General features: G+C 54.1%; 2 protein-coding genes across 5 annotated transcripts in view; one reads left to right on the top strand and one right to left on the bottom strand.

The window, feature by feature from the left end:
• Positions 1-1,668: 1,668 nt before the first annotated feature.
• COMMD5 (COMM domain containing 5) lies at positions 1,669-5,592 on the bottom strand. Of its 4 annotated transcripts, none has more exons than XM_039846201.1 (2): positions 4,958-4,981; positions 1,669-2,575 (listed from the first exon to the last, which is right to left on the bottom strand). In XM_039846201.1, exon 2 carries the CDS (start codon positions 2,517-2,519, stop codon positions 1,845-1,847), a length of 675 nt encoding a protein of 224 aa, XP_039702135.1. In that variant the 5' UTR covers positions 2,520-2,575; positions 4,958-4,981; the 3' UTR covers positions 1,669-1,844. The 4 variants fall into 4 exon arrangements, with proteins under 4 accessions (XP_039702135.1, XP_039702133.1, XP_039702134.1 ...); XM_039846199.1 differs by lacking the exon at positions 4,958-4,981 and adding an exon at positions 3,780-3,876; XM_039846200.1 differs by lacking the exon at positions 4,958-4,981 and adding an exon at positions 3,750-3,770.
• Positions 5,593-5,757: 165 nt separating this feature from the next.
• ARHGAP39 (Rho GTPase activating protein 39) overlaps positions 5,758-22,489 on the top strand; it is a 66,984-nt gene continuing 50,252 nt past the window's right edge. Inside the window, 4 exon segments of the mRNA XM_039846136.1 lie at positions 5,758-6,727; positions 7,660-7,841; positions 8,298-8,461; positions 10,653-12,092. The gene's annotated coding sequence lies outside the window, so the exon portion shown is untranslated.

Here is a 22,489-nt window from a genome sequence, read left to right as displayed (position 1 = left end):
AAGAAACAGTTGAGAAAACGAATGGTGCATTTGGGGGCACCCAGCCTTAGAAGGCGGGAAGCAGAGACCCACGCAAGACGAACTGCCAGCATCAGGATCTACGAAATGGGGTGATTTTCCAGGTGCGAACATTTGTTCTCTGCAAGGCCTTGTGCAGGCCTGGGGACAAAAGTGGATGGGGCTGGCGCCTGCCCTCAAATTCAGGTCCGTGGTGGAACCTGACCACAGAAGGGCGTGGACAGTCCCTCTGCAGCCTGGGGGAGTCCATTGGCACACAGTGCCTGCCCACCGACTGGCCCAGCGAGGGCTAGCAGAGCCACCCACCCCCACCTGGTTTTGTCCAGCTCTGGAACTAAGAATGGGTCTTAAATGATTGAAATGAAAATTTCAGTACCTGTAAGGAATTTCTGTTGGAATGTGATCGTGTGCATTTGTTTGCGTATTATGCCTGGCTGATCTCAGCTCTGGTGGCTGAGCGGACAGGACGGTTACCACCGGAAAGCTCGTACTGTCTCTAGGGGACACGCACTGCCTCATCCACGCGGGGAGTGAAGAGAACACCGGCTCCGTCATCAGCTGTGTGACACGGGGCAAGCCGCTTACCTCTCCGTGACACGGGAAACCTTGGACCTCACTACCTGAGTGGTGAGCTCTCACATATACCCGCTGGCGTCTCCTGTGGCTTCTCTGTGCTTGTGGTTGTGGGGCCAGGCCTGGCCCATCAAGGACACTGAGAAACGACTATTCCTACTTCCACGCAGGTCTGATGTGTGAAATGCTTCACCACCAGCAACTGGTTTCAATAGCAAAAAAAAAAATTCAGTCTGAATGTGTCCCCCCCCAAATTCGTATGGTGAAACCCCAATGCCCATTGTGATGGGGTTAGGAGGTGGGGCCTTGGGGTGCTTAGGTCTGAGGGCGGAGCCCCCGGGTGGAGTCAGTGCCCTTTCGAAAGACCCCAGATGGCACTGGTTTCCCAGTAGAGAGCGGGCCAAGGAGGCAGGGACACCACACGGAACAGCCCGACTGCAGAGTGGGGAACAGGACCTCTGAAGCCTTCTGTGGATGGTGCAAAACTGGTGACAGGCCCTGCACACGCCCACCCTGCAGGCATCGGGGTTCCTGTCACTGCCAACCCCGCCATGCTCCCCACTCCTGCTCGTGTGCCCTACGCTCTGCTCCCAATGCAGAACAGCCTTACCCTTTCAGAACGCTCATCAGGCCCCCGGGTCTGGAGTCCCCCACTCAGATACCCAAGCTACCCACCTCCAAGTCAACTCACATACTAGGTCTTCAAGGAGGCCCACCCTGTGACCCAGTTTAAAATGACAGCCCAGTTCCACAACCCTGCCTTCCATCACCTGGGTCTGGTCTGCTTTCTGCATCACTGGCCCTCCTCTCACAAGCCACACTGGTTACCCGTTCGTAATGTCTCCCCTCCCCGCTAGCAAGCTGGCTCAGTGGGGTCAGGGAGCTAGAGCAGGACAATGAAGCGTGCACTGTGAAGCGGGATTCACAAAGCAAGGGTGCAGAGCTCAGATGCCACACAGCCAAGCTGGAGGAGCTCCGCGTCTGCACGAAGGCCTCGGCCTGGATCCCAGACTGCGACCGGGCCCCAGGTGGCCACACTGGAGCAGGGGAAGGGCGTGAAGTGGACGCCCACCAAGAGACGTTCTGATAGTTGATTTACTTCCAAATACAGGAAAGACACAGCTGTCTTCAATCAAACAGAGAACATGGCAGCAGTCACTCTCGAGCTGGCTGCCTCCTGGGCAGGGGGACTTCGCTTTCAAGGTGTCTGAGCAGCTGTCCCCAGGTCACCAAACCAGGACCGGCAAGCGCGGTCAGTCCTGCAGCTTACACTGGCACTTCTTCTCCAGGTCAGCCATCTCTTTGAGGACCAAGGCCACGCTGTACCGAAGCTCCTGGAACTTGGCCATCGAGGCCTCGAAGCGAAGCGCGGACCCATCCGAAAGCTTCAGCTGCATCAGGACGCTTGGCTGCAAGGAGCGGGCCAGGGCGCTGGTGGAGATGGCCACGTCCACCCTCCACCGCAAGTCGGTGATATGGGGCAGCCAGGCCCCCTGCTGCCTAGACACAGAGTCGAGGAGAGGCCGCTGGCTGCCAAACACCACACTGGCCAAGTCCCCAGCCAAGTCTTGTGGGATGCAGAGCTCCTGGAGCTGATCCTGGAAGGCATCGGGCTTCAGGCTGGCCGGGGGCAGCCGGAGGGCCTGCTGGAGCAGCGTGTGCATGCCAGCAAGCAGGGCACCCAGCCGCTCCTCCGGCAGGTGTGCGCCAGCCCCAAGGCGCTGCACGGCCTCGCGGCAGTCCTGTCCCTGCAGACCGCTGACCACCAGCTTCAGCAACTTTCTGAACGTGCTCCTGTCCAGATCTGCCAGGAGCCGAGGCATTGCTGCCACCTCTGGGGGGAGCTGGGCTCCCAGGAAACTCACCCGGCCACTGTGACTGTCACCAGGGTGATGCAGGTATGGAGCTGCGGCCCCCACGGCAGACATTGCTGCTTCCTTCTCTTTGATTAGCCAGCCCAGAGGCAGGTCCCAGCTGCAAATGCCTGGAGAGGGTGCAGAGAAGCCCAGTGACTCCCGTGTCCTCTGAGACTGACGTGGTTTCCGCTTTCAAGACACTGACAGCGTGAACCACTTATGACTCCCATGTGGCGGGAGGCACCCGGGAGCAGGGGCCCACTGCAGTCCCAGGAAGAGGGGAGGAAGGAGTTGGCCAGGGAGACAGCGTAGAGAGGCGAGAACCAGGAGAGCACATGCATGTTCTTCAAATAGATAAGGGACGAAGAGATGAAGGACAGGGGTCCAGAGACCACAAGGACACAACAGCCACTGCTGCTGCCACCAACCACGCTGGGACCACCTCACTACTCAACCTCGAATCCTCATTATTCTCACTTCACCAACAAGGAAACTGAGGCTCGAAGGCAACGGCCCAAGTCAAGGGCTAGAACCCAGGCCTGTCTGCTCAGAAGTTCCTGCTGTTTTCATCACAGCACAGGGGCGACCAGACACAGCCCCACAGGTAGGAGGTGCAGAGGGGCACGTGCAGCAGAGGTACGTGTGGAACCTGGAGAAAAAGGCTGACGTGACGGGAAGGGACAGCACGACAGCAAGGCAGGTCTCAGACGACCGGCCCATACACCTGCTTTCGCAGGACAGAACACCGCACGTCTCCGCGGTGCCAGGTGATGGAGCAGAGCACAGACCGTCCGCAAGGCGCCACCAGGCCCAGGTCCTCGCAGCACAGCGAGATGGGCGCGGTGATGCGCTGGGGCAGCCCGGGAGTACAGGCGGCTCCCACAGGCTTCATGGTACCCCATTCTCCCAGGAAGGCCGGCCCCCTCACCCAGGCTATCGACGACCATCAAAGGCCAAACGCTTGGGTTCTCCCCGACTGCCTGGTCAGTACCAGGAACTGCCTTTCTCCGCCCGGGGCCGCCCGGCTACTCAAACCCTGCTCCCTGGAGGCCAGTGTGCTGCCCCCTGCCGACCCTCTCCTGGCCACCCGCCCTGAGGAAGGAGCCGACAGAGGCGGGCCGGGTTCGAGTCCTGCCCCCGCCGCGGTCAGCGCCCTCTGGCCCCGTCCCAAGCTGCACGGGATCTGCCAAGCAGCGCGCTGCCGTCGCGGAGAGGCCTCTGGGCTCCGGAGCGCCCCGGCGCGGTCGCCCAGGGGCCGCGTCCGACCCGCTGCCCCCTCCCGGACGGGGCGACCCCACGCACCGCGCCCCCAAGGCAAGAGCCTCCCCACACCTGGCGTGCGCGGTCTGGCGTGGAACAGCCGGGCGAAGAGCAGCGCGGCAGCCCGGGCGGAAGCGCGATCTGGCCCCGGAGGCGACCCAGACACTTCCGGGAAGCTCTAGGACACTGGAGGACCCGGCCCTCTGTGATCCGCGGGCCGGAGGAGCGCCGCTGAGGTCCCAGGACTTTGTTCCGAAGGGACCAAGGCGGAACCGCTACGTGGGTCAGAGCCCGCGGGATGCACTTACAGTCACTGTTCCGCGATGATATCTGAGGCCTTTACGGAGCCGATGGGCCCTGGTTTCGGCTAGGGGCTGGGGAGGAGAGACCAGGAGGAGAGGGAGACAGGACCCAGGTCCTGGGGCCAGGGCGTCCTCGGCCAGCCGGAGCTGAGGCCTGCCGCATCCTCCTGCCCAGCTCCGTGGTTATGGCCGCAGGACAGTGTGCATGTACTTAGCCTCTCTGTTGTACACTTAATTTTATTTAAGTATAATTGACATACAGTATTAGTTTCAGGAGTATATCATGACTCCACATTTCCATACATGATGCATGATCACCAGAATAAGATTAGTTTTCCTGTCACCATACGAAGTTGATACAGTATTATTTGCTATAGTCCCCATGCTGTACTTTGCATCCCAATGACTTATTTATTTTGTAACTGAAAGTTTTGTCCCTTGATGCCGGGAAGGGACTCCTCTAGGATGTGTCCACCTTGCAGGAAAAAGGCATGGTCTGAAAACCGCTCATGTCCAGGTTTGACTTGCAACAGGTGGAGACCTTAACAGCAAGAAAATGCAGCGCAAAATTTAAAAGGACATAACAAACAATCTGAAGTTTGATAGCTGATTTGCTAGCCTAAAAATGACTGAAACGGGAGCTCAGACCTAAGGGATCATCACTGTCTTGGACATACGATCTCGGTAACAGGCCCTACAGCGGGAGAGGTTTCCACAACAGATTGCGAAATGCAGACAGGTTATTTTCTTCCCAAGAAAGAGGAAAGGGTTGTATAGGCCTGGCCTGGGGATGGAGAGGCACGTGAGGCGGGTCCAACTATGCTCACGCAGCAACTCCCGGGCCTGGAGTGGGGAGGTGGGCTCGATGTGGCCCGGGGAGGTGGGCTCGATGTCCGGGGTCCAGCCTGTCTGGCCTGGCCACCGGTTCCACTCCTAGGCGCCCCTTACCCGGGTCGACCACAGACGGCGGGAGTCCTCTGTGGTCCTAGAGCAGCCCAGGAAGTGCGGGAGCTGGACTGCAGAGCCGTTTCCGGCCCTTAGGTCTCGAGGACCAGTGCGGGTGCAGGGAGGAGCGCCCCGGCTCCGGCGCAGCTCAGCCGGGCGGGTCCCACCTGGCCCCGCCCCTTCCACCGGCACCGCCCCTTCCGTCTGGCTCCGCCCCCTGCCGGCGGGCCCGGTGCTCCCTGGTGTGCGGGCTCTCGCGCGCTCTCTGTCCCCGGGCGGGCTGCGAGCGGGCCCCGACCGGCCTGGGGACGCGGGAGAAGCTGCGGGCTGTGTCTGCAGCTCTGGACGGCCAGAGTTCGCTGGCCCAGGGAGCCCCCGAGGCCGCAGGGCTGAGAGGAGGCCTCCAGGGAGGCTTTTGGGAGAATGAGGGTGCGAGGATATGGGATGCCGACCCAGGACACCGGGTACGAAGGGATGACAAGGTCGGCAGGCCTGTGGCTGCACCTTCAGTCGCTCAGCTTCACCCACCCTAAGCCACATCCTGGCCCTGTGGGCGGGGGCGTGTCTCCAGCGGCTGTCCGCCTGCTGGGCCCGGGAAGCTAACCCCGTGGAGCTGCCAGCTTCCACTCCTCAGCTCCCAGCCCAACCTGGGCCCTGGCTCCTCCTGTTCTAGGGACTTTTTGTGTGACCCTGAGCAGTCGGGCACGCATGAGTCATGCTGCAGAGTGTCCAGCCCCTGACCAGTGGCTTCTGTAGGGGACTGTTGCCCCAGGAGGCCACTCCAGGAACCCATTAGTGCTGTCCGTCACCTGTCCACCCTCCATACCTCTAGGGCCCTGAAAGTTAATGGAGTGACTGCATGCCACTGAATGGGTGTGAGTATGGGCCCCTCCCTCTGAGGGCAAGCTGGGGGAGGCCAGGGCGGCCCCCTCAGGTCCTGCCTCTTCCTTCTGATCCTGCTCCCCAGGATGGTAGCCACACTCTGGCCCCCAGAGTTCATCTTCCTGCCCCCCCTCCTCTGGAGCTGTGAGCCCAGCACCTGGAGGAGCGGGGCCTGGAGTCCTGGCGCTCAAGGAAAGGGTTCTGGGGTAGGACTCATGCCCTCCCCCAGGGAGAGGGGCTCTGGGGACTCATCTGGGTCCCCATGGCTGACGAGCGCAACTGGTCCTCGGGCTGGCTGAAGGAGGCATGGCCTCAGGCAGCTGCCACCTGTGATTGCAGGGTTCAGTACTAGTGACCTTCCAGGACGTGGCCGTGTGCTGCTCTCTTGCGGCAGGGCAGCAGCTGGGCCGGCCCAGTGGCCTCTGATAGGGACGTGATACTGGAGAACGACAGCAGGTGGCCTCTCTCCTCTGGGCTTGGGGCGGAGGCTCGGGAGCTGCTTCCGCACTTTTGAGCCCAGAGAAGAGGGTCCTACCCTTTGTCCCCAGGCAGCAGTCTGGTCTGTGCACGTCCCCATGGGTTTCCTGCCTTGCTCCCAGTTTCAGACTTCACTCTGCGCTGCTGGCGGGAGAACTGATGCGTGAACTCCCTCCCACACTCACTCTCAGCCCCTGCTTCCCCTGACCAGCCCTTTGCTCTCCCCCAACACACACACCTGGCCTGCAGGACGCAGCACCCAGTGCCCTGCGCCAACTCCCCAGGACCCTCACCCAACAGAACTCCCTGTCCCCAAGCCGGGGCTAATTTCCCAGCTGGAGAAAAATGAAGAGCTGTAGGTCCTGGATCTTCTGGGAGCTGAGAAACCGGTGGCCTTGAGCAGCTGCAGGACAGGTGAGAATGGGTGGGGGCTGATTAGGTGAAGAGGCTTGCTGCCATGGGCCCTTGGGGGCAGTCTCAGACAGACAGCGCTGGATACTTGCGTGGACACGCACGTGCTTTTAAGATTCCTTTACTGATTCGCTTGGGCTGCCTTTTAAAAATCAACAGTTCTTCAGGTCATTAGGGGAGTCTGCATTCAGCGGTTCCCTCTACAGTAAACCTGACAACAGCTTCATTCCATCTTTGTATGATACCTCTTCCTCTCTGTAGACAGTAGTTATTGGTTACTTACTTATTAGGCTTCCATCCTTTTTCTCCTCCATCTCCCAGTTTTAGTCGTAGTATTCCTTTTTTAAAAAACTGTTTACCTTTTCCATTGAACACACTTTTGTTAGTTGGCTTGTCAGCCCCAAGCGTTATCTTGGGCTCCCAGCTACTGAGACGACCAGTGACTGTTCTGCTTTCCACCTTTCCCTGCTATCCTCACTCTCGTCACTTCATCAGTCATGTCCCTGCCTTTGTCAGTGCCGTAGATCTGCGGTTCAGAGTGTTAATGCTTCACTCCGATGTGTTCAGCAAAATCGTCTCCATCATCTCATGGTTGCGTGGTTTAACTTCTAGTAATGTGATCTTGCTGAGTTTTAACATCTGTGTCAACCAAACCTCTATTGAGATACAAGACACCATCGTCACCCAGAAAGTCCCCTGGGTGTGCAGTCCATTTTATTGAGGGCATGCAGGCCTCGTTTGGCTAGAGAAAAATTAGGAGCTGAGCAGTTGTATAGAGCCATGGTTCTCGTAGCCACTGTTTCGTGGTGGTTTTGACTAACGTGTTGATTGAGCTGTTCTAACCTTGTAGTAGAACCAAGCTGCCACATGTTGTCAACACCACACTTAGAACAAGATACTCATCTTCTGTCCCATTGTCATGTGGATTATCTCAGGTGAGATGTGACATCAGGAGCTCCCTGCAGTGCTCACTAGAAAATTCTCCAGTCAGGAACACAAGTCCTGTCTGGTCCCACGGACGGATAGGGCAGCGCAGAGACTGTGAGGGTGCGATGGTGTCTCTGCCCAGCAGCTCCCAGAGAGGGGCTGGTGTCCAAGCACCATGTAGGCCTTCCAGGTAGGTTGGGAAAGGAGATGACCAGTGCTAAGCACAGGTGCCTTGCTTTAGACGTAATTACTCCAAACTCCCCAAAGTTTGTTGGGAGCGGGGTGCCCAGGCTGAGCTGGGTGAGTGCTCCACGCAAGGAGAGGAGGCTGCCTTGCACCTGACGTGTCTCCTGGGGGGCCCCTGCCCCGTGGCGGCCTCTGTCCAGGCTGTCTTCAACACTCTTGACCGGCCTCCACAGCCGTCATGCTCTGTACGACTTCTGTCCGTTTACGCGTTTTGTCCTACCATGAGCGACCCCTGGGTGGCAGCAGAGCCTCACCCCTGCTGCTCTTTGCCTCCAAGGTGGTGGGGAGGTGGGCTGGTGGAGCATCTGGAAACTCCTGGAAGGTCCTGGAATCCAGGGGTGTGGAGCTTGGCCTGTCTGTCCACTTACTGTTTTCTGAGTTCTGTTTTGGCACATTTCAGCCGATTCTGGTGGTGTGATGCAAAGGTTCTGCGGGGTGTTATAACGCTGAGGACTGTGAGTGTCCTTTAGGGGAGAGGCCACCCACCGGGACAGGCTCCTGTGGTGGCACTAGCTGTGCCCCCGAAGAGTTGAGAACATGTCTCAGTGGTCTCAAAGAAAAGAGGTAAGATGTCTATGACAGCACGAGATCTATTTTTAAACTCACATTTACCTTAATGCGGGCCATCAAGGAGGAAACTAGAATGTAACAGGAATTTTGTATGATTGCTAAAATGAGAATATAGAAAAAAATGGCACGAAAAATGTTATTTTTTCCCCTAGTTTCTCTTTTAACTTTCATAAAAGCTTTAAGTTGGACTCCAATTAAATAAAAATTTGTATAAATATAGGCATTCATTACCTCAGTTTTGAAATAGTTTTAAGATCCTCAAATCATTTAAGAATAACAGGAAAAATACCCACATTACTAACAAAATATAATACAAAATTAACATTAAGACTCATTAAAGAAACATCAACTTTTTAAAAAATTTATTTAAATTAGTTTCAAGTATACAGTACATTAGTTAGACATCTGTATAGTTCATAAAACAATCCCCCCATTTGCTCCCTCCCTCCCCTGGCCTTCTGCCTAGCCATTATATTTGTGCTAACTGCATTCCCTATGCCGTGCTCCCCATCCCCGTGACCAACTATCAACTACTAATTTGTAACTTCTTTAACCCTTCACCCCATTCTCCCAGCCCCCCAAACTCCTTCCCCTCTATCCGTCACCAAATTGTCCACTATATTTGTGAGTCTGTTTCTTTTTGTTGCTTAGATTCTGCATATAAGTGAAATCATATGGTATTTATCTTTCTCTGTCTGTCTTATTTCAGTCAGCATAATAACCTCTAGGTCCATCCATGCCATGTCATTGCAAATGACAGGATTTCATTTTTTTAATGGCTGAGTAATATTCCATTGTATATATGAACCATAACTTCTTTATCTAATCGTCTGGTGATGGGCATTTAGGTTGCTTCCATATCTTGGCTATTGTAAATTGTGCTGCCGTGAACATAGGGGTGCATAGGTCTTTACGAATTATTGTTTTGGTTTTCTTTGGATAAATACCCAGAAGAGCAATTGTTAAGTCAAAAGGTAGATCCATTTTTAATTATTTTGAGAAACCTCCAGACTGTTTTCCATAGCGGCTGCACCAATTTGCAATCCCACCAACAATGTATGAGGGTTCCCTTTTCTCCGCATCCTCACCAACATTTGATATTTTCTGATAAGAAACGTCAATTTATAAAAATTGTATAAATCTTTAAATTGTACACAGAAAGACGAAGTGGACAAAGTTTGTTGGGCTCTCAGTTCTGTTCCGTTGGTCTGTGGGTCTGTTTTTCTGCCAATACTATACTGTTTTGATGAATATAGGTCTATAATAGAGCTTGAAATTGGGGGGCATGATACTTCTGGCTTTGTTTATTCTTAAGTATTCTTTTTCCTACGATTGTAAATGGGATTGTTTTCTCAATTTCTTCACTGATAGTTTGTTGTCAGCATACAGAAATGCAGTAGATTTTTGTTTATGGATTTTGTACCCTGCAACTTTACTGTATTCATTTATTATTTCTAATTTTTTTTGGTGGAGTCTTTACTCATCAACACTGGGGATTATCATTTTTTAAGTATTGAGAATCAGGTCTAAAGTTCTTGGGGTTTTCTGGTGACTCCAGGATCCGTTCCCTGTCCCCTCTCGCCACTCTCCTCTCCTCACACTTCTTGCTATAGTCAGAGTGAGATTCTCTTCATTCTTGAACTTGTTTCTGTCATACGTCATATTCAGGCCCTTGGATCTGCCGTTGCTTATTGTGTCATCTTCAGGTTACAGCTTAAAGCTCACTTCCTCCTAGAGGTTTTCTCTGACCATGGAGACTAGCTTGCAGGCCATTAAGTATTTCCCACATTTCTGTATAGTTTTCATGTCACTTGGTTTATTGTCTTTGTTAAAAATTTACTTAATCTAAGCTTCGTGAGGTCAGAGGCTGTATTTCTCTTCCTGTTTTGTTCTTTACCTAGGACATGCCTTATCTTCTAAATATTTATTGAATGGATTACTTTACCAATTTGATAGGCAAAGAATTATAATTTGTTTTAATTTTCAATTATTTGATTATTAATGAACTTAAATATTTTTATCCTGTTGGTTGGCCATCTTTCTGAATTCTGCTTGTCACCTATTTTCCTTCTGGAATATCTACCTTTTACATAATGATTTATAGGAGTTTTTAATACATTATGGATATTATCCCTGATGGGTGGTTTTCTCTAATAACTAAACTCCTTTATGTTTTATACAACAGGTTCTGAGGTTGGGACCGAAAAGGAACTATCCCTTGTAAACTAGAGATGTTCTGAGGAAGTCAAAACAGAATCGATATCAAGAGGATTCTCAAGGCGTATTCCACAGGCACCTGAGCTGTAAGAAGCCTGGGATCGTGAGGGTAAACGAGAAGGACACCTGAGAAGTTCTGTTGGGCAGAGTTTGAGGAAACTCCCTCTTAACAAGAGAGTTTTTAGGAAAGAAATGGCCATGTTTAGAGAAAGACCTCTAGGAGAAAGAACCCAGGGTTGTGGCACATATCTTCCATATCTTGGCTATGGAAACTTGAACTGGAACAAAAATGTTAGGCTTCAAAGAAATAGAACAGAAGCGATGGCCTTTAGATGTGATAAATGTGGAAAAATCTTCAAATGTAGTTCAGACCTAAGTCGACACCAGAGAAGTCACGGTGGGGAAGAACCTATGAGGTCAGTGTGGGCGAGCCTTTACTCACAGCTCAAGCCTTAAATAGACTCAAGCCTGGAAATAAACTGTTTAAGTGCAAAGAATGTGGGAAACTTGTCTCCGTTCCCACCTCCTTCTCCATCAGAGAATTCATACTGGAGAAAAACCTTTTGGATGTCATGAAATGTGGGAAGCTAAGCTCTTATTCAACATCGTCGTTCACACAGGAGAGACCTTATAGGGTCGGTGAGTGCAGACAGGCCTTCAGCCAGAGCCCACAGCTGATGCAGCCTCAGAGGACCCACACTGGTGAGAGACACCACAAACGTGATCAGTGTGGCAAGGCCTTCAGCCGAAGTTCAGGCCTCATTCAGCATCGGAGGCTCCATACAAGAGAGGAGCACCGTGTGTGTAGTGTGTGTGGGAAGTCTTCAGCCCAGCTCAAGCCTTTTCCTCCATCACAGGGTTCACACGGGAGAAGCCCCGTTTGTAGAATGTACAGGGCCTTAAGCCAGAGTGCAGTTCTTGTTCAGTTTTGAAGGGTTCACAATGAGAGAGACGTCATCAAAGCCTTGACTGTGGGATAGCCTTTAGCCAGAGGTCACAACTCGCCCTGCTCCAGTGACTTACACTGGAAAGAAACCCTATGAATGTGCTGACTGTGGGAGGGCCATCCGCCAGAGGTCAGCCCTCACTCAGCATTGGGGAACACATCCTGGGGAGAGCCCTCAGGCACACGAAAACGTGGTCCAGCCTTTGTTCATGGCTCTAGCTTTAGGCCACATGGACAGATTCACACTGGAGAGAAACATTGTGTGATCGACGTAGCAGAGCCTTCAGCAGTGGCACAAACCTTGTTCTGCGTTGGACAGTTCACAGACATTTCGTGTTTTCAGGATCATCCACTACGTAGCCTTTCGAATCTGGCTGTCTTCCCTTCACGTATCGGCGAGCATCGGTGACGTTGGATGTACCGGCAGGCCTCTCCTGCTTACTGCTGAGCTGCGTCGGATGTGTGAGTGTGGCAGTTTATCCGCTCCCCCATTGGAGGGTGTTTGGATTGCTTCGTCTGGGGCAGGCGTGAACAAAGCTGCTGTAGGTGTTTACGACAGTTCTTTTCAGTTCTCTTGGGTGAAACAGATGGGAGTGGGTTGCTGGGTTACATGGTGAGCTCAGGTTTAACTTTTTAAGGAACTGCCAAACTGTTTTTGAAAGTAGTTGTACCATTTTACATTCCCACTGGCAACATATGAGTTGATTTGAATCCTCAGCAGAACTTGATATTGTCTTTTCTTTTTTTAGTCTAACCTTTTTAGTGGGGGTGGAGTGGCATTCATGGTTTTAATCTGCATTTCCCTCTTTGTGATTTGAGCAAGGAGTGTCTATTTACAGAGTCTCACTGGGAAGTTTGAGAAACACTGGACTAGCTATCTCCATGGCCTGACCACCCAGGCATCCTGGATTTCAATTCCGAGACTCTTCCTGCATTGATCTTTATTCTCATCCGCTCTTCTTTTCCTGCAGGCCAACTCGAATATGATCCCTTCAAGGAACCTCCCTCAGTTAATCTTTGCTCTTGTGTCTTCATAGGGAATTTGACGTCACATTCATTTGGTTTAACGTCTGTCCTGTGATTTGCTTGACTTATTTGGCCTGCTCATGGTCGGCCTCTCCTGTTGCATGAGGAAAGCTCCCAAGCAAAGGACGTCTTCTGAGTGTGGGCGTGGCCAACCCCAGGTGGGGAAGCCGAGCATGTCCACCGTCCTGGAGTTGACAGGAGAAAGTGAAGGTGTTGAGGCAGACTCTCCTCGGCTGCAGATACAGGGCTGGGCGAAGGTGGCGCGGGGGCAGCTGTGGGACAGGCCACACTCCGTGAGGACGGGCTGTGGGCAAGGTCTGGAAAGCGCCTGTGTAAACAAGAAGGGCGGCTCCTGGGGCGTGACGACCGGGGCTGGGCGACCGCGGAAACGGCCGCGGGAAGGTAACCCGGAGTGAGCGATCTTGCTGGCCCCAGGCTAACAGTGCCGCTCTTCCTGTCCCCTCCCGCTGCCTTCTAATTGGGGACATCTCAGAATTTTTCTCTTGCTACAACAGAGAATGAGCGGGGCCAGTATTTGAAAAGGTGATGGCTAACGCTCCCGAACTGAGGAATCGAACTCTCAGGTTCGGGAAGTGCAATATGGTCTGAGTCGGTAAAATTACCCAAATCTATACAGGCAGATGAACGTCAGCGTCACTGCCCCTAACGGAGAGGGAGGAAGCTCGGGGGCGGGGCCCACACGCCGGCCTGTGGGCGGAGCCAGCGTCCCCGGCTCCCGGCATGCCGCGCCGGCGCATGCGCACGGGGCTGGCGGCGCCCTCTGGCGGCCGGCGCGGGGTGGCGCGGGGGCGGGGCCGGAGGCGGGGGGTTGCGGTGGTGACGGGAGGACGCGCGGTCGCGGCGCACTGGGCCGGCGGCGGCGGCGGCGGCGGCGACGGCGGAGGAGGACGCCGACCCAGCCGGAGGCGGCGGGAGAGCCGCGGGCAGCTGACGCGCGCTGCGGGCCGGGATGAAGGGCGCTGGCGGCGCGGGCCGCACGCAGCCGGCTGGTGAGAGCGCGGGCGGGGGGCGGTGCGGGCAGGGAAGATGGCGGAGAGGCCGGCGCTGCGGCCCCCGCCCGGCCGCGCGAGGATCTGGGCCCGCGGCGACCGAGAGGACAGGAGGCGACGCGGGCGCGCGGGAGCAGGATGCAAGGTCCGTGTGAGTGGGCGTGAGTGAGCCCGGCCCGAGCGCGTGTGTGCGCCCGACCTGAGGGTGGGCGTGAGTGTGCCTGGCCTGAGGGTCGGAGTGCGTCAGAGTGCGCCCGGCCCGAGGGTGGGCGTGAGTGTGCCTGGCCTGAGGGTCGGCGTGAGTGTGAGTGTGAGTGTGCACGGCCCGAGCGTGTGTGTGTGCCCGACCTGAGGGTCGGAGTGCGTCTGAGTGTGCCCGGCCCAAGGGTGGGCGTGAGTGTGCCCGGCCCGAGGGTCGGCATGCGTGTGTGCCCGGCCTGAGGGTCGGCTTGAGTGTGAGCGTGCCCGGCCCAAGGCTGGGCGTGAGTGTGCGGCCCGAGGGTGGGCGTGAGCCGGCTGCATGGCCTGAGCTCGGGGCATCCGCGCGGTTTCCGGGGCGCCGTCGGGGCAGGCTGCGGGGCCCGGAGTCGGGCCAGTCTTTGTCCCGGGCACGGGGAGTCGGGCGCGGGCCGTGGCCCCCAGCCCCGCGCACCTGGCCTTTGCTGCAAGGGGGCTGGGGCGCTCCGCCTCCCCTCCCGGTCGCCCTCCCGAGGTGAATCCCCTCGGTCGCTTCCCGGTCGCGGGACTGGTGTGGGTGGAAGCAGTTCCGTGCTGAGGGCAGCGAGCGAGGCAGGCTGTGCATCTTGAGGGTCAGGACGTCTTTCAGTTTAAAACGTGCAGCCGGCAGCGAGGCCGCGGCAGCTGTGGGTGTGTTACGTGCTGCTCCCACCAGCAGCTGCTGTGGGCGCTGCGCAGCCTTCAGCAGCAAAAATGCGGCGCCCCCTCCTCCCCCATCCTCCAGTGTCGTGTGGTTTAACCAAACCTCCAGTGACCTCTGCAGAAACCTACAGTTGCCGGGCTTCTTGTTCCTCCCGGGTGCAGACAATAGCAGATTTGTCTTTGAAGCCGGTGCGGGGAACTGAAGCCTGTATGCCCTGGGTGCCTCTGTAAACAGCAGGTGGTTCCCAGCCAGCAGCTCCCCATTCTCAGTGAGCAAGGTGTGTTTCTCGTAGCTGGGGGAAGGGAAAGGAGATTTGATAGGAGGTGTGACTGTAAAGCAAGGAGACTCATTCCAGAAAGCGTCCTGGCAGGCTCGGTGATCCGCAAACGCTGCTCAGTGAATGAGCAGAGGCGGCAGCCCGTCTCCCTGCCTGCACTTTGTCTAGTCAGCTCTCTTACCCACAGGTTGCGGGCGGGTTCTGGAGTCAGACGGCCTGCCTTTGAGTTGTGACTCTTCTTTACTGGCTTTGTCCTCAGTGCCTTTGGTTCCTCATCTGTAAAATGGAAACGCCAGTAATACTGGCCTCCTACGCTGGTTGTGAAGACTCAGTGAATCAAGACTGTAAAACGCTTTGGGCCTGGTACATTGTTAAGTGTTCAAAAAAGTTAGGATGTCATCACTGCCAGGATCTGGTTTCCAGGTGCGTTTGCCGGGCCGTGGTTCGTCAGGTTCCCTAGCATCTCCGTCTGTTTCACATTAACTTGAAGTCTGTGGCTTCCTTTTCTTACAAAGGCAAGGTGGGGTCCCAACTGGAGAACAAAGTCTCTATAAAGGTAAATGAGGAACAAATCTCACAAAACTGTTATAAAAAATATTTTTAGAAGAAGAAAGCTTCTAGTGAGCCACTCCGGAGTACTGCAGTTCTTACTGTCGTTGGGGGCAGGTGGGCTTGTCAACACAAACGAGACTTAGAGCAGTTCTTGAGTAAGCCTCCGTTCAAGCTCAGCTCCGAGAGCCAACATGGTCCTACTCCCAGTGCCATTCGTGTAATAGAAAAGATAATTTATTAACAAACTTGAAGTAACAGTGAAGACGTAAGCAACAAAAAGCAAGAACTTGAAACTACCAGTGCTGTAACACTCTGTCTTACTAAACTGTTGGAAGAAATAAGACTTAACTTGCTTTAAAAGGAAGTAGAGGATTCCCCATGTTTTCCAAGATGATGCTCTCTCTCTGATCTGGTGAAAGTGTCCCAGACTGACCTCAGACAAGTCCATCTTGGCTCCTTGATTTGTGTGACACTAAGACCAGGGATGCTCCACTCTGAGTAGAGTCTTTTGGCATTTGTGGGGTTTAAAGTGAGAAGACTTGCTGTTCATAACAGATGGTAAGCAAAACAGCTTTTGTGAGCACTTTTTAAATCTATCTCAAGGTAGAGTTTAACACGTTCACCCCAGCCTCCTCTCCTGCATGCATGCTGGGTGGACTGTTCTTGAACAATTTAATCCCAGTGAGTATAGTGTGTTAGGCTTCTACCTGGTTCTTTGGTGCTTTTGAAAAAAAAAATGTCCGTGTAATATGTTCTCATATTGAAATACCTGCTTTTCTTAGCAAAACCCTTTTGCTGTGCCTTTTCACTGACCCATGGTCACATGGCCATTTGTTGTGGGCCTTATACATTTCAAAGTTAGCTTTGTGAGTGTTCTGTCTCAGAAGCACAGCCTCGGCACACAGTCATGTGCGAGGCCTGGGCTGTGCCTCTGGCAGAACCGACCTGGATTGTCTGCCTGCTTCCAGGTTCCTTCTCCTGCTACTTTTCTTGCTCCCCCAGGTAAAGTCCAGACCCTCAGTTATTGGCCACCTTTGCTGCCTTCTGTACCTGCCTTGCTGTGCCTTCCATCGGCCTTTGAGACTTGCGCCTGACCTTACCTGGCACCTCTGCCCTTCTCCTTGAGATCGCGTCTGACCCTGACTCCTGTTCCCTGGCCACACTGTCCCACGCTGCTGAGATGGACCTCCTCACCTGGGCCTGCGGCCTGGCCCACCTCTGCTGCTGCTGTGCTCATGTCTCGGCTTTTTGGGACCACGTTTTGCAGGGCTTTGTATTTCCTTGAGACTTGCGTTTCGTAGCAGTCCCTGCTATCCTGTCCAACCCCCCAAATGTGATGGTGACACAAGTGAGTGTGACCATCACATGTCTGAGAATTCTGATAATGAGAGTTGTTGCACCCTGCAGCCCCTCCCCCACCCCCCCAGAATCCGTAAGTTTATTACTAAACCCAAAAACTAATACTGGTCTTTGACACAGTTTGTGTTGGCCGTTGTTAGGCTCCATCGGGTAAGGTTTTTCCTGACTCAACATTTGGTGTGGCTGTTCCCTACTCTCTTAGAAGTCTTTGGAATTCTATGGGAAAATCATACCATTCAGCATGTAAAGCGTGTTTCAGTGTTCTGCACAGATGTTTCTTAAGTGTCATTCAGTATGTTTTCACTGAACATCTGATCTGTGCTCAGTTGGTTGTGCATGGTTTGTAGCAGCATAGACGTGTGGCTCACTGTTCTTTCAAGGAGCCTGAAAAGGAGAAAGTCCATTAAGGCTCTGAGCCCTTCTGTGATCAAGGGCCAAACAGTGCTCCAGACTAGGGTCTGTAAGCTGCAGCCACTGGCAGGCCTCCTGCCTGTCTTTATAAATAAAGTTTTATTGAAACATTGTAGCTGCTTTGGCAGAACTGACTAGTTGCAGCAGAGACTGTGGCCCACAAAACCTAAACTATTTACTGTGTGGCCTATTTACAGAAAACAGCTCTAGAGGTTCAGAGGGGAAATGATTACAGGGCTGTCACGTGAGAGAAGGAAGGCGTCAAGGAAGTGGTGGTCTTCGAGCTAAACCTGCACGGTAGGAGAGTGGGAAAAGGAGTTAGGACTGATGGTGTTTCAGGTTTGGGGAACAAAGATGGAAAGCTGGGTGGGTTGTGTGTGGTTTGTGGAGCTTAGAAGGTCATGTAAGGAATAAGAGGAAACGAGGGCTGTAGCGCGAATGGCTTAGAATCCCTGTTAGGGTTTAGTTCTCCAGCTGATAGGGGCCACGTCAGGTCTGTGACTGGGAGACCCTGATAGAGTGCTTCAGGAACACTTAACGACGGATCGGAGAAGGAAGTGCCACTCGGAGTTCGTGGGCCAGCTTTGTCAGGAGGGTCGAGGTAGCAAAGCCCAGCGTTTCAGTGGCTCCCTAAAGCAGACGTTCATTTCCGGCTCACATTTCACTTGCTTGTGGCTCTTCTCCGAGCGTCTTCATTCCTGGACCTGGGACCCACCCTTGTTTGGATCATGCTGTTACAGCAGAGTGGCAGAGACTCAGTGTCCCTTTAAGCTTCAGCTTAGAACTGACAGCTCGGGTTCCATGGGCTGAAGCAGGTCACCCAGCCCAGCTCCCCAGAGGGAGGGGATGGGTGCTGTTTCCGTAGAGGGAGCACAAGCCCCAGGGCCTGGGCAGGGTGTAAGACGCCCAGCGCTCTGATGGGGAAGGGTGAACAAGTCACTGCAGACAGCACCGTGGAGAAAGCGAGCCTGCTCCGTGCTCTGCGTGGTCTCCCCTGGTCTCCCTGCTCAGCCCGGACACGGGAGCCAGCCTCTGCGGATGGAGCCCTCCGGCTTCTCAGGCCCTGCATCCCCCACTTCCAGCCTCAGCCATTGGCGCTTCGCGATGACTGCTGCTGGGCCGGGCCGCCGCCTGGAAGCTCACAGCCCCGGGCCCTCCCCTCACCACGCCCCTTTGCTTCAGGTCGTGCTCATTGTGCCTATTATGTCACCAAATTTGTCATTCCTCCCTCACCAGGGACGCTGGCCAAGCCGGGTCTGCACCCGGTCCCCTCTGCTTAATGGCTGTGCTTCCTGGGTGGGCCACCGCCCTTCTGTTGTGCATAAAGCTGCTCTGGCGATGTGTGCAGAGTAGTGGTTCCTCCTCAGGAGTGATCTGTCTGGAGACTTGGTGCTCCCAGCTGGAAGGGTGCTGTTGGCACTGAGTGCGGGCACCAGTGGGGCTGCGGGGCACCCCTCAGTGCGCAGGACGGTCGTACGGCCGGTATGCCACATCCAGGAGCAGGCCCGGTGTGTGTCCTTTCTGCCTTCCCTGTTGCACTCTGCTCTCCAGTGACATCAGCCAGGTGCCACCAGGCCAAGGCCTGCCCCATGTTTTTTCTTCCCCGCAAAATGAGCCTGGTGGCCCCTTAAGCTCCTTTGACCCTCCTGGACACCTGCCCCAGCCGCAGCCTGTCCTGATCCCTCCGTTGGCGCAGCAAGTTTCCCTGAGCCAGGCCTTTGGCCACCGCATTACCAGGAGTTGTCCCCCGGCTGCCCTGGGGAGCCCTTGAGGGCGACAGACATTTGAGTTCTCAGTGTCTCCTTGCATTTTCGCACACTGCGCCTAGAGCAGGGTGGGTGTGGGCGGACGTGGCCCAGGGAAGGGCCAGGAGCAGGAGCAGCGGCGCCTCCGTCATCTGCCTGCAGCTTCCAAACACCCAGAGCCTCCGATTCTCATCTCTAGTTTCCTAAGTATCATTTTTCACTTCTCATAGATACTCTTTAGTGTTGCTTCCTAAAACGTTTTGAAGAGATAGCATAGTGGGGGGTTAGAAGTGTGGAGAGTACACAGGGTCAACTCCTTGTCTCTGCCCCCAGGACTCTGGTCCCCTGGAGGCACCCACTGTATCTTCTAGAGACACTTTGTAACTGTAAGCAAATGTGTATATAAAGTCTTTTTCCTACCCTTTGCTTTTCAAAAAGTTTCTGAACCTTGCCTTTTTAAACTGTGTTTGTGAAGTCACTCCATTTGAGTTCATCACCCAGCTCCTTCTTTTCATGGCTGCATCGCGTTTGGTGTATGGAGGTGGTGAATTTATCTAACCAGCCCCTACCGGGAATGTCATATTCTGTGCAGTCACCAATAAGCCTGCGGATGGGTGAACGTGTCTATAGGACCCATCCCTAGAAACGGAACCTTTCTTGAAACACTGTCTGTTCTGTTAGATCACATTTTGCTCTTGTTTCTTGAGGTCTTTAACGTGTTCTTTTTTTACTCACTTATTTCTCCCAGTTATCTCTCTCTGTTGACTCAGTGAATACAGTGTGTTCGAATTCGGTGAGTTTCCCAACTGGAAGCTGGCTCACCTTTCACACGTTCTTATGGGAAAGAGTGACTCGGAAAGCACATCCACATCCACACGTGCACAAAAACACTCTCAGCAGCATTATTCGTAACAGCCAGAAAGTGGAAACAACCCAAATGTCCATTAACAAATGAATGGATAAACAAATGTGGTCCATCCATACAGTGCAGTATTGCTTGGCAATAAGAAGTGAAGTGCTGATTCATGCTACAGTGTGGATGAACCTTGAAACATGCCGAGTGAAAGAAGCCAGACACAGAAGTCGACGTGCATGATTTCATTTATATGAAATATCCAGAATAGGCAAATTCATAAAGACAGAAAGTAGAGTAGTGGTTGCCAGGGGCTGGAGGATGACCGCTAAGGGGCCCAGAGTTTATTTTTGGGTAATGAAAATATGCTAAAATTGACTGTGATGAAGGTTGTGCATATACTGAATATACTAAAAATATACTAGGATCGTACGCTTTACATGGGTGAATTGTACGGCATGTGAGTTATATCTCAAAGCTGTTAAAAACAACAGCGACTATGATTTTGCAGAAGGGAGCGTTCCAAGGTGGAGGTCAGGGCTTTGGTGTGGTTGACACAGTACTGGGGTCTGGCGAGAAGTCCCAAGGGCAGCATGGGGGCAGGGGCAGGCGGTAAATTCCCGGTCAGTGTCAGGGGCTGCTGGGTGTGGCTGATGCACAGGCCTTGAATTAAACTTTGACCCTGTCCCTGACTTGTGCAGCTGACCACAGATAAATCACTTCCCATCTGAGCCTCTGCTCTCTTGCGGGTTATATTACATCTGTCCCGTTTGTTTTCCAGGGGTGTTACGAGGCTGAATAATGCCTGAGTTTCAGGGGACCCTGTAAATTAGTGTTATATGAGTATAAAAAGTTTTTAAATGTATTTTAACACTGAGAAGCCTACAGCAGAGCACGTTCTCTGTTCTCTGGCAGACTGGTCCAAGACAAGACAAACCCTGAGTGTAGACAGCACGAACAGAGTTGGTGTGTGAGCAGAACTGTCACCTCGGCTCAGAGCCCTTGCCGGCAGCCAGGGTGCTGGGGTTCAGGCATGAAAGCCCCTTGTCTGGCCCCCGATTAGAGCCTGTTTTCCTTTTTTCCTTTTTGTGCTCCTTGGTGACTCTGCTGCTTCTCTTGGTCTTTCTTGGAGCTCCCAGAGGCGCTAGCACCTGTCAGAGTGGCGGATGCTTCCTTCATGGTTGAGCTTTGCAGCGATATTGTCTCTTAAGACAGCGGTCCCCAACCTTTTTGGCACCAGCAACTGGTGCTCCTATGAGAATCTAATGCCTAATGATCTGAGGTGGAGCTGAGGCGGTGATGCTGGTGCCGGGAGTGGCTGCAAATACAAATGAAGCTTCCCTCGCTCACCTGCCACTCACCTCCTGCTGTGTGGCCTAGTTCCTAACATACCAGGACCAGTACCGGTCCATGGCCCGGGGGCGAGGGACTCCTGTTTAAGACACTAGTTGTGGTGTTCTGTTTTGGTCCCTTCAGCCATTTCCTGATATTTCTGTGGTGGCCAGCATGTCCTTCCTGACAGGGTGGTGATGAAGCACACAGACTCTCAGCCCCTGCTACAGGTCCCACGTTATTTGTGCACAATCCCATGCATCACTAGTAAAGGGGAAGCAGCTTTTGGACGCTAGATATCATTTTTCTATGTAACTGCAGAGTTGGCCTTTTACATTCAAAATTCAGCTGTGCTAGTGGGATTCCTACTGCTTCGGACTCTGAGAAGCCTCCTAAAAGCTGGCGGGTATGATGCTGTGTGTCCCAGAGACCCTGGTGCACAGCGTGTGTGGAAACCACACATGGCCGCCTCGGGACAGTGCGGCCTTCCGGCCAAGGCTGCTGGGGCCAGGGGCGGGCTTTGCTCAGGGATATAGGGAGCCCTTCTCCGTTGGTTTGGCAGGTCTTGACCTCTGGGTCTGTGTTCGCCAGGCCCGTCCACATTCATCCCGCTGTCACCAGCTATGTGCCAGCCACTTGCCAGTCAGGTGTCCCAACATAGAGAAAGACCGGGCCCCTGGAGTGGGACACACAGGAATGGATTTTGATGGCTTGACGTGGACAGCAAGGGTAGAGGCATGTGTGGGGTCTCGGAGAGACCCCTAGGCAGGGGCGTGTGCAGTTTAGGTAGGCTTTCTGGAGAAAAGGGTGTCTCGTCTAGAAAGAGGGAGTATCTGTGACCGAGTCTTCAAGGGGGTTACAGCAAGGAGCAGTGCACCTCGGGCGAAAGGGGCCGCCTAGGGCAGGAGGCAGCAGCTGTGTGTGGAGCTTCCAGGAGCACTTTGTGGCTGGGACGTCCAGTGAGGCAGGGTGGGAAGGGCAAGAGGTCAGCAGGTGAGTGGGGGGCACGTTTGCGGAGTGCGTGGACTACCTCCTGAAGGGGAGCACCCTCATCTGGGGTCCCACCGGCCACATCAGGGTGCAGGTGAGGCAGCGAGCAGTCCCGCGGGAGGGCTTAGCTGGCCTCACCTGCCTGCTTCCTTCCCTGCACACGGCAGAGTGCGTGCGGAGCTGCCGCCCACCCTGCACCCATTCTGTCGTAGATGGTGAAGTCAGTCACACGCAGGCGGCGGCACCGCACCGTGGGCTGGGCAGTGCCCAGAGGCAGGGCTCCATCAGTTCCCTCCACGCCCAGTGTGCTGGCCCCATGAAGGGTGAGACGCATGGCATGGGCCTTGCTCCCCACGGACCGCTCACTGCCTCACCTGCACCCTGACATGTCCTTGAAGAGTGCCGGCGTTGGGACTTTGCAGAC

This window comes from Pteropus medius, unplaced genomic scaffold (assembly GCF_902729225.1).
Source record: "Pteropus medius unplaced genomic scaffold, Ma_sr-lr_union100, whole genome shotgun sequence".
In the NCBI taxonomy this organism is placed as follows: Eukaryota; Metazoa; Chordata; class Mammalia; order Chiroptera; family Pteropodidae; genus Pteropus; species Pteropus medius.
Note: the sequence above shows the minus strand (reverse complement) of the source record. Positions and strands in the feature narration are given on the sequence as shown.

Bases quoted from the DNA above. Each gene is read 5' to 3' on its own strand.
- COMMD5 (XM_039846201.1), bottom strand. From the start codon at position 2,519: ATGTCTGCCGTGGGGGCCGCAGCTCCATACCTGCATCACCCTGGTGAC.